Source organism: Salvelinus namaycush, chromosome 32 (assembly GCF_016432855.1).
Source record: "Salvelinus namaycush isolate Seneca chromosome 32, SaNama_1.0, whole genome shotgun sequence".
NCBI classification, from domain to species: Eukaryota; Metazoa; Chordata; class Actinopteri; order Salmoniformes; family Salmonidae; genus Salvelinus; species Salvelinus namaycush.
The window spans coordinates 13,649,239-13,660,896 of NC_052338.1; the positions used below are offsets into that span (position 1 = coordinate 13,649,239).

At 43.7% G+C, this 11,658-nt stretch overlaps 1 protein-coding gene across 1 annotated transcript; it reads left to right on the plus strand.

The window, feature by feature from the left end:
* The first annotated feature begins 2,413 nt into the window (after positions 1-2,413).
* LOC120027405 (splicing factor 3B subunit 4-like) lies at positions 2,414-9,377 on the plus strand. The gene is made up of 6 exons (XM_038972328.1): positions 2,414-2,487; positions 3,362-3,490; positions 3,849-4,391; positions 6,991-7,158; positions 8,488-8,649; positions 9,018-9,377. The coding sequence occupies exons 1-6, from the start codon at positions 2,454-2,456 to the stop codon at positions 9,188-9,190; spliced, it is 1,209 nt and encodes a 402-aa protein (XP_038828256.1). The 5' UTR covers positions 2,414-2,453; the 3' UTR covers positions 9,191-9,377.
* The last annotated feature ends 2,281 nt before the right edge of the window (positions 9,378-11,658 follow it).

Sequence of the window (11,658 nt, forward strand, 5' to 3'; positions counted from 1 at the left end):
CCGGGCCTCGTAGGAGATGCAGTTCTGGCAGTGCGGAGGGTCGAGGTCCAGGGAAAGACTACAGGTCTGAGGGCTGCTCTCCTTGGCAACATGTACCACTGTCGCCTCTGCTGGCGAGCTGTTTCAGGGGGAAGAAGGAAACCAATGTTCATTACCTCTTAAGACCTAGCTACCATTAATTTCAGCCTTTTAATATACAGTTTACACTCCCTTACGTATTTATTTGGACCGTGAAGGTCAAACTTTTAATTCTCTATACTCCAGCATTTTGGATTTGAGATCAAATGTTTCGTATGAGGTGACAGTACAGAATGTAATCTTTTATTTTAGTGTATCCATTTAACCGTTTAGAAATTAAATCACTTTATGTATCTAGTCCACACATTTGAAGGTGTCATAAGTATTTGGACAAATTCACTGTATTCATGTTTCCAAAAGTTTTGTATTTAGTCCCATATTCCTAGCATGCAATGACTACATCAAGCTTGTGACTCGACAAATTTGGATGTATTTGCAGTTTGTTTTGGTTGTGTTTTGGATTATGTTGTGCCCAATAGAGATGAATTGATAATAAGGTATTGTTTCATTTTGTGGTCGCTATTTTGTAAATAAGAATAGAATATGTTTCTGAACGATCCTACATTTATGTGGATGCTACCATGATTATGGAAAATCATGAATGAATCGTGAATAATGATGAGAGAGAAGGTTACAGGCACTAAGATCCTATCTCCAAGACATGCTAACCTCTCACCATTACCAATAACAGGGGAGGTGAAACAGATATGTATGAAAGTACCCTAAAATGAAATGTGACATTCTATACTGTCGCCTCATATGAAATATGTGATCTCAAATCCAAAATGCTGGAGTATAGAGCCTAATTGAAAGTTTTAGCTTCACTGTCCAAATGAATATGCTATAGCTTTTAAACTGAACATGCAAATGTGACTACTTGACAACTCTAGTTCAACAAAGTGTCTGAGTGAGTGAGAAAAAGGACATGGTCAGGTCACCTCCATTCTACAGGCCTCCATTTTATGCCAGGGAGATTACATTCAGTATATTTTTGGTTGTGTATCAGCTATAACTCAATGCTTGTTCAAGGATTTTAGTCAGTTAAAGTGTTGGTAACCTAAACTAAAGTTAACTATCAAAAATAGAAGAGTTCATATTCCATGTACTTTTTACTATAACTCAATTTGTCTGTGCATTATATAGCCTAAATTACGCAAAGTGGCAACCACTCACCTCTGAGCAGTAGATTTTGCACGTCGGGAACAATCAAAGCCCATGGCAGCAAGGAGTCCACGCATAAAGTCCATGTGAGACTTTTCATGATACCTCTGGCAAGACAAAGATATGAATTATTTGTTCTGTTTGTTGTCCATTGTCTCACTAAACCAAGGAGCCTGTAGCCAAAGGAGCCTGTATCCCATGTACCTATTACTCAAGTTGTTAGTGATTCCTGTAACATTGACTTGAAACAACTATTTAAAGAGTCAGTTAAGTAAACAAACTTGTTCTGAAACCGGCACAGCCAGGTATGTGGCCACTTTATCTTATCCAAGAAGTCACGCTCAAGTGAGATGTAAACTCGAGGAGCCTGTTTCACAGGTGTTTCCATTAAGACAGTCACTGTTAGACAGCCATTGACAATTACACAGAAGTGCATAGCCTGAACCCGAAAGTAAGACATAATAAGAGATACCATTATAATACATTGTCAAAACAGGCAGAGACAAAGGTATAGGCCTATGAAAATGTTACAATGTATTTGTAATTATGTTCCAGCCCCCCGACCATCTGCTAAAGAAAAAAATTGGCCAGCAGCTGAATCTAGTTGATAATCCCTGCTCTACAGGGCCAATCCACAATTCAAACAATAACAAAGCAGATCCCCCTCCCCCCTATCGCCCGCCTCTGTTTTCGTAAAAAGTTGAGGGATGGGCCTGAAGAAAGGACTGACCATCCATGATATCAATATTATAGGTTTAACCATGTTTTGAGGCTATACAGTGTTTGTTTACACTTACATTGTTTGCAGACATTGGAGTAAAACAAGCTTATATTTTGGGTTCTGATGTGGTACGACTAAGCTCATGAGGCATTCATTCATACGTTTTATTCTTCAAGACTCAATGGGTATATATCATTAATTTATATATCCAAAAATGGATGTACTAACTGTAGTTTGACCCTATAAAGAATGCACGATTCAGCACGATATTGGCAAAAAATACAGAAAATAGTGAAATGTGATATTAGCAGAGTGTAGTTTTAATAATATGTGTGTGGGGGGCAGCTGCATCTTGAATGACAGCTCACCGGTACAGACAGCCCACCACTAGAGGGCGACTTGAACTAATTGCGTTCTTTGGTTTTGCCGGATATGTTTCTTGCCCATCAGATTAACAACTTCTGCATAACGCTGCCCTCACGCCGGATTTAACATGGCGGCAGGACCGATTTCGGAGCGTAACCAAGGTAGATACGTCTTTATATTTTACTATGAACTTCATCAAACGTGTCCATACGAGTAGTTTCCATTACATCTGAACCAATGGCCTGAAAATTATAGCTATAAATCTAGCTGAATGAAGACGTAGCTAGCCATATGCCTTGTCTGTGTGACTCAATTCCATTGCCAAACAAAGCTCGTTTACAAGCCAACGTTTGCCATATGTATTGTAACAGGCTAGATAGCTAGCTATGTATTTTTATGTCCTGCCAGACTCGTCCGATTTGTCTCTAATGAATTCGCCGGGCTATGAATGGGTAGCTAGCTAGCTCAAGGCAGGGCCGTATATCTAAATGGGACTGGCTCAAAGAGGGTAACATTAGCTAGCTGGACATGTTCCTAGCCTTGGTTGACTTCGCGCGTTGGGCGCACACAATTTTTACATTCAGCAACATTTAAGTAATTCCGCAGATGCTCTTATCCATAGCGATTTTTAAATATATATTTTTTTGTCACACACCGGATAGGTGCAGTGAAACCGGGGACCTTTCGTCGGTTACTGCCCCCAACGCTCTCAACCGTTAGGCTGCACCCTACTTACCGTCCCTGTCTTTGGCAAAACTGCGCTCGTTTTGCAGGGTTTGTGCTCTTGAACCAAAGACGTGATGTAACTGCAGCGTATGCGTGGAAACTAGATTTAATGCTTTCTTGTGCACTGCTCGGTAATGTAAGTAATAGGAACCGATATAGCTTCCAACATAGAAATGTTGCTTAAAAACAGGTAACGGTAGTCATTTCCGCACGGCTTGAAAATATCTTGTATGGCATGGAACCATAACAAGGTTTAATGTATGGGCTTATACCCATCCACTTAATGTTTTGCTCTCTCTGTCACGTTAGATGCCACTGTGTATGTGGGTGGTCTGGATGAGAAAGTGGCTGAGCCACTGCTGTGGGAGCTCTTCCTACAGGCTGGGCCTGTGGTCAACACACACATGCCCAAAGACAGAGTCACTGGACAACACCAAGGTAAGTAACACACACACACCCATAAACAACGCATTGGTAACCAAACGGACACATACAATCAGTAAGACCAACCAGATATGCTACACTTTGTTGTCTAACCCCAGGGTTTCTTTCACATGGTGAGGTGGCGCACTCATGTTTAAAAATAAGAACTTTGTCAAACTAGCCTATGCAAAGAAACAGATCATTGTAGATTAGGTCTATGCTATAAAAGCAAACGCATCACTTGTTGATGTCGTGTCATTTTTGGAGACTCCTTTAGAGACAAATAGCCTGTAAAAAAAAAAATGCTGATCAGAAATATAACTGTTAGTCTTATTGAATGTTATTCTTTCCTCTGTCCCCACCCCTTCGTAAGGCTATGGCTTTGTTGAGTTCCTCAGTGAAGAGGATGCGGACTACGCCATCAAGATTATGAACATGATTAAACTATACGGCAAGCCCATCCGTGTCAACAAAGCCTCAGCGCACAACAAGAACCTGGATGTTGGTGCCAACATCTTCATCGGTAACCTGGACCCGGAGATTGACGAGAAACTCCTCTACGACACGTTCAGCGCCTTTGGGGTCATACTCCAGACGCCCAAGATCATGCGCGACCCGGACACTGGCAACTCCAAGGGCTACGCCTTCATCAACTATGCCAGTTTCGATGCCTCTGACGCGGCCATCGAGGCCATGAATGGCCAGTACCTGTGCAACCGACCAATTACGGTGTCATATGCCTTCAAGAAGGACTCCAAGGGCGAGCGGCACGGCTCGGCCGCTGAACGCCTCCTAGCTGCTCAGAACCCACTTTCGCAGGCTGACCGGCCGCATCAGCTATTCGCAGATGCACCGCCTCCCCCCTCTGCCTCGACGCCTGTCCTCACCACCCTGGGACCCGGGATGTCCATGCCTGGTAAGTGTGTGTGCACCAGGGTTAAAGAATTTTGATTTCAGCTTCATCAATCAAATCAAATGTATTTATAAAGCCCTTCTTACATCAGCTGATGTCACAAAGTGATGATCAGAAATCCAGCCTAAAACCCCAAACAGCAAGCAATGCAGATGTAGAAGCACGGTGGCTAGGAAAAAACTCCCTAGAAAGGCCGGAACCTAGGAAGAAACCTAGAGAGGAACCAGGCTGTGAGGGGTGGCCAGTCCTCTTCTGGCTGTGCCGGGTGGAGATTATAACAGAACATGGCCAAGATGTTCAAATTTTCGTAAATTACCACCGGCGTCAAATAATAATAATCACAATGGTTGTAAAGGGTGCAGCAGGTCAGCACCTCAGGAGTAAATGTCAGTTGGCTTTTCAGGGCCGATCATTCAGAGTATCTCTACCGCTCCTGATGTCTCTAGAGAGTTGAAAACAGAAGGTCTTGGACAAGGTAGCATGTCTGGTGAAAAGGTCAGGGTTCCATAGCCGCAGGCAGAACAGTTGAAACTGAAGCAGCAGCGAGCGAGAGAGAGCAAGCGAACATACTTAAATTAGTGCGGGACACTGGATAAGACAGGAGAAATACTCCAGATATAACAGACTGACCCTAGACCCCCGACACAAACTATTGCAGCATAAATACTGGAGGCTGAGACAGGAGGGGTCGGGAGACACTGTGGCCCCGTCCAACGATACCCCTGGACAGGACCATCCAGGCAATATATAACCCCGCCCACTTTGCCAACGCACAGCCCCCACAGCACTAGAGGGATACCTTCAACCACCAACTTACTATCCTGAGACAAGGCCGAGTATAGCCCACATAGATCTCCCCCACGACATGAACCCGATGGGGGGGGAGGGGGCGCCAACCCGGACAGGAAGATCACGTCAGTGACTCAACCCACTCAAGTGACGCACCCCTCCTAGGGACGGCATGGAAGAGCACCAGTAAGCCAGTGACTCAGCCTCTGTAATAGGGTTTGAGGCAGAGAATCCCAGTGGAGAGAGGGGAACCAGCCAGGCAGAGACAGCAAGGGCGGTTCGTTGCTCCAGTGCCTTTCCGTTCACCTTCACACTCCTTGGCCAGACTACACTCAATCATAGGACCTACATGAAGAGCTTAGTCTTCAATAAAGACTTAAAGGTCGAGACCGAGTCTGCGTTTCTCACATGGACAGGCAGACCATTCCATAAAAATTGAGCTCTATTAGAAAGCCCTGCCTCCAGCTGTTTGCTTAAAAATTCTCGGGACAGTAAGTAGGCCTTCGTCTTGTGACCGTAGCATACCTGTAGGTATGTACGGCAGGACCAAATCAGAAAAGATATGTAGGAGCAAGCCCATGTAATGCTTTGTAGGTTAGCAGTAAAACCTTGAAATCAGCCCTAGCATTATCAGGAAGCCAGTGTAGAGGCTAGCACTGGAGTAATATGATCACATTTTTTGGTTCTAGTCAAGAATCTAGCAGCCGTGTTTAGCACTAACTGAAGTTTTTTTAGTGCTTCATGTACAACCATCAAGATTAATTGTCAGATTCAACAGAAGATCTCTGTTTTGTCTGAGTTTAAAAGTAGAACATTCGCCGCCATCCACTTATGTCAAACACAGGCTTACAGGGAGGCAATTTTGGGGCTTCACCATGTTTCATCAAAATGTACAGCTGTGTGTCGTCCGCATAGCAGTGAAAGTTAACATTGTGTTTGCGAATGACATAACCAAGAGGTAAAATATATAGTGAAAACAATAGTGGTCCTAAAACGGAGCCTTGAGGAACAACGACATTTTGTTGATTTGTCAGAGGACAAACCACCCACAAAGAAGAACTGATATCTTTCCGACAGATAAGATCTAAACCAGGCCAGAACTTGTCTGTGTAGACCAATTTGGGTTTCCAATCTCTCCAAAAGAATGTGGTGATCGATGGTATCAAAAGCAGCACTACGTTCTAGGAGCCCGAGGACAGATGCAGAGCCTCGGTCTGACGCCATTAAAAGATAATTTACCACCTTCGCACGTGCAGTCTCAGTACTCTGATGGGGTCTAAAACCAGAATGAAGCGGTTCGTATACATTGTTTGTCTTCAGGAAGGCAGTGAGTTGCGCAACAGCTTTTTCAAAAAAAATTGAGAGGAATGGAAGATTCGATATAGGCCGATTTAGTTTTTTATATTTTCTGGGTCAAGGTTTGGCTTTTTCAAGAGAGGCTTTATTACTGCCACTTTTAGTGAGTTTGGTACACATCCGGTGGATAGAGAGCCGTTAATTATGTTCAAGCACAGGAAGCAGCTCTTTCAGTAGTTGGAATAGGGTCCAGTATACAACTTCCTAAATCCTTCAGGTATTTTGTGGGGGTACTTAGATAGTAATCATATAGTCAGACCATGCTCCGTAGATTTGTAAGAGTAAGAATGACAAAAACGTGTTTTTCCTCACAATGTGAAAATTTGATGTTGGCTTCACAATACCTTGACTATAACTTGTTCCGTAACACCAACACAACATTAAAACATCTACATCAAGATAATTTCAATTCAGCTTTTTTGTTGTTGCAATTTCTCTCTCTGATCCTAATTTCCAGGCATGCCCCCTCCTGGTGCCTTCCCTCCTGTGCCACCCCCTGGATCCATGCCTCCTGGCATGCCCCCCGGCATGCCCATGCCCCCGGCCCCAGGGACACCAGGACCCCAGGGAGGGGGCTCAGGCCCCCCACCCGGCCCGCCACCCTTCCACCAGGGCATGCACCCGGGTAAGTCACTCACCCTGACCATATAATTGGATTGAGTACAACAGTCAGGAAAAGCTTGCCCAGATTGTTAAATATTGGAGTTTAAATTGTAGTGTGTGAAATGTTAAGGTACTGCTATTTCTGGTAAGGAAAGAGAACATGTGTGTGATGAGGTGCATTAATAAAAGTATGTGGACACCTGCTCGTCAAACATCTCATTCCAAAATGTTGGGCGATTATGCCTGGCTCGCAGACTGTGTTCCGATTCATCCCAAAGGTGTTTGATGGGGTTGAGATCAGGGCTCTGTGTAGGCCAGTCAAGTTCTTCCACACCGATCTCATCAAGCGATTTCTGTATGGGCCTCGCTTTGTGCATGGTGGCATTGTCATGTTGAAACAGGAAAGGGCCTTCCCCAAACTGTTGCCACAAAGTTGGAAGCACAGAATCGTCTAGAATGTCATTGTATGCTGCAGCGTTAAGATTTCCCTTCCCTGGAACTAAGGGGCTTAGCCTGAACCATGAAAAACAGCCACAGACCAATAATCTTCCTCCACCAAACTTTACAGTTGGCACTATGCATTCATGCAGGTAGCGTTCTCCTGGCATCTGCCAAACCCAGATTAGACCACCAGACTGCCAGATGGTGAAGGGTGATTCATCACTCCAGAGAATGTGTTTCCACTGCTCTAGAGTCCAATGGCGGCGAGCTTTACACTTCTCCACCCAAGGCTTGGCTTTGCCATGGTGATCTTAGGCTTGTCATGGCCGACGAACAGTTGTTGTGCTGACATTGCTTCCGGACGCAGTTTGGAACTCGGTAGAGAGTGTTGCAACCGGGGACAGACGATTTTTACACGCTTCAGCACTCGGTGGTCCCGTTCTGTAAGCTTGACTGGCCTACCACTTCGCAGCTGAGCTGTTGTTCCTCCTAGACATTTCCACTTCACAATAACAGCACTTACAGTTGACTGGGCAGCTCTAGCATGTCAGAAATTTGACCAACTGGCTTGTTGGAAAGGTGGCATCCTATGATCTTGCCACATTGAAAGTCACTGACCTCTTCGTTACGGGCCATTCTTCTGCCAATGTTTGTCTATGGAGATTGCATGGCTGTGTGCTCGATTTTATAGACCTGTCAGCAACGGGTGTTGGTGAAATAGCCGTAACCTCTCATTTGAAGAGTTGCCCATATACTTTTGGCCATGTAGTGTATATGCAGTCATGCGTGCATGCATTTTACATATGGGTGGTCCCGGGAATCGAACTCACTATCCTGGCGTTGCAAGCGCCATGCTCTACCAACTAAGCTACTGAGGACCACCACCAATTATATTGTTCATGTCCAACAGGAATGTCCCAGATGTCTATGCACCCTCATGGCCATCCCCCAGGTATGGTGCCTCCACCGGGCCCCCCAGGATCCAACCAGCACCGGGCGCCTCCACCCCCCGGCATGCCCCCTCATCCACACATGGGCATGCCACCGAGAGGGCCCTATGGGCATCCCATGGGTAAGTGCTGTGCCTTCACAAGGCTAGGGGTCAATTCAACTCAATAAGGTTCAGTAGTTAATCTCAAAGTTGGATAGTTAATTGCCTGTTGTCTCCTGATTCATGAAACCAAAAGTGGTAAATTGTTTTGCATCACAATTTTTCTTAGTTTAATGCTACAGTCTGCAATTGGTACGTCCATGTTGGGCTTAAAAAAATATATATTGTAAACAAACATTTTTACATATTTGTCTAAAGGGACAAAGACATTTATAAATTGTATGGATATCCAAGAGGTTTGTTTCCTGATATCCTTGTTGAAATGTGCTGGTGTATGAGATAATATCTAATTGTGTGAATCCCTTCTCTCTCTCCCCCCACCCACACAGGTCACCCCATGCATCCAGGCATGAGAGGACCCCCTCCCCCCATGCCCCCACCAGGCTACGGTGGGGGTCCCCCTCGTCCGCCTCCGTTTGGCTTCCAGAGGGGGCCTCCAATGCCACCGAGGCCCCCCGGCGGCCCACCTCGAGGCCCCATGAGAGGACCAATGCCCCCATAGACTACGGAGGACCACAGCAAGGCGCATGACCATGCTTTCATTTAGCTTTCTTTTTCTTTATTTCAAAGTACAATTTGGAGACGTGGTGTAGCTCCATTATTTTTTTTTATAATACATTTTTAAAACATTTTCTTCACTGTACAGATCCCGAACAAAGGTTCGGAATAAAGGTTTTTAATACAACAAATTGGGTCTTTCAATTGATGTCAAGTGATTTCAGTTTTCTTCGATGAGATTTAATTCAGATCATGCATCATGTCAATTAACTTGTGCTTTCCTAGTACAAACATAAGACACAGCATGTAGTTGATCTCCTGAATAGGTTAGAAACTCCAAATGTGATCAAAAGGCCAGTTGTTTGAGACCATTGGTAGCCAGGAGAGAAGGTGAGGCATGTCCATAATGACAAGATGAATGAGAAGGTTATGTTTTGACCAGACAAAGCACAAGTCAGTTGACAGGTTCCAGACCAAATAGAAAATAAAACGTATTTGCCTATATAAACCGTGTCTTTTTTATAAACCCCCAAATACAATGTTGCTATAGGCAGTGCTTTGAGGGAAAGCTTTGAGTAGGTTACAAATATTTATATATGCTTCCAAACTAGAAAAAAACATTCATATCTGTGCTGCCTCCATGTTGAACGTGGTTCTCACTCAGTCTGTTGCCATGGTTATTGCAAATACCACTTGTCTGATGTAGTGGGTTATGGAGGAGGATGTATAGGGCTGCATAATCCTACTCTGATATTTTAAGCAATTTTTGATCATTTAAATGAAGGATATTGATTCTTGAAGATTAAAATTGGTTGATACCACCAAGCCCCAGTTGAAAACGGGGACTGAAATCGGCTGAAAATGTGTCTTTAGAATCATCAGAAATGGACACAAAGTTCTTTGTGGCTGGACCCAATCTAGCTTGACCATGGAGACAGGATATTAAGTGTGTCAGCCCAAACCTAGGTCAACAACAACAAAACAAGGTTGAGGGAAAATGTCTTCTGGTCGTGAGAATCTTCCAGGGGTTACTTCCGGTTTCAGGGTATCTGTTTTTTTAGGTATGCACTCATTTCACGCCACTTCGATAAAGCTACGACCGGAAGTAATTTTCATAGCAGGTTAAGAGAGCTTTTTTTTTGTTGCTAACTCTAACTCTTTTCCTAACCTTAACCTCAGTCTCCTAACCTGCTACAAAAAGAACATTCCAGTGGTAGCTTTATCAAAGTGGTGTGAAAAAAGTGTTTCTCTGTTTTTTTAGGTGGATAATGTTCCCTTACATTATGAATGAGACTTATTGTACTCATCCTGACCTATGATATTTACATTTGAATTATTAAGCAGTTCTTATGAGGTTTAACACATGCAAACGAAGATGCTTAAAACACAATATTAGATTGGTAAATTAAACCCCCCTTAAAAATATGTTAGCTATTTTCTTAGCGGTAGAATAACTGATATTCTCTGCCTAACTGAGCTGTGCAGGCAAGTCATGGGTATTAAATAATTTAAGCTTAATTATTAAGCTTACTGGCTTCTTCAGCATCTTGTCTATGATGTCATTATATGGAATGGACCAGTGGTTGGCATAGAAACAGGAGCAGGTGGGGGGGGGTAGAGAATTATGGGGGTGGCACTTTGATATTCAGCTCAGGGAGACATGTCCAGTTACATGGAAAACATTGTTTCAGATATCGCCTGTTGATTAGGGATAACTATGAGTCATGTTTCAACGATATATATATATTTTTTACAGCTCATATCGAAGCTGTTCTACGCGAACATTGAATTGGAGCAGAGTAATACAAATATTGGTACCTTGGGTGTAGGCTATCACTAAAAGGGAGGCAATTCCTAGTATAGGCTATACATGTTTGCATGCGTGGTAAAGATCATTTTAATTTAGAGTATGTAGACATAATACAGCTAAAGCCTAGCATACATTAGTCGATTTGAAACAAACATACCATCATGTTATGAATATAAATAGGCTACACGTGATGGTTGCTTGCTTTCACATGTAGGCTACACATGATTCGAATAGTGTTGGGTGTGTGGGATGATGAGAGGGTGTGGTAGGCAACATCTAAACAAAATGGATGTTAATACTTTCAAATTGTTTGAAATACGGGTTAAGATAAATGATTCACGTGAGAACCACTATAGCACCAATAAGATAGACCGTGGCAAGGTGCGTGAATGGTCTATTTATGCCGAGGACCAGAAATGTTCGATGGGGGGGAGGGGATCCACGATGCTACGTTTGGTACCCACTGAGGTGGTGCTTCTTGGTTCTCGCTTCACGCTTCCTCTTCAGTCAGTTGGGTTACGGGGAGCCTATCCACGTTTGAGAAGCAGCAGCAGCATCAAACGTACTGTCATCCTGTGGACACAATTCAAGCTGGGGATATAGTGAAAGCCAAATCCATAATTACGGTGAGATGATCCTGTTACCTTTACTAAAATGAAACT

Excerpts from the sequence above, each read along its gene's own strand:
- LOC120027405 (XM_038972328.1), top strand. The coding sequence starts at position 2,454 with ATGGCGGCAGGACCGATTTCGGAGCGTAACCAAG. Across the intron at positions 2,488-3,361 it reads GATTTCGGAGCGTAACCAAG|ATGCCACTGTGTATGTGGGT; the intron begins GTAGATACGTCT and ends CTGTCACGTTAG. Across the intron at positions 3,491-3,848 it reads AGTCACTGGACAACACCAAG|GCTATGGCTTTGTTGAGTTC; the intron begins GTAAGTAACACA and ends CCCCTTCGTAAG.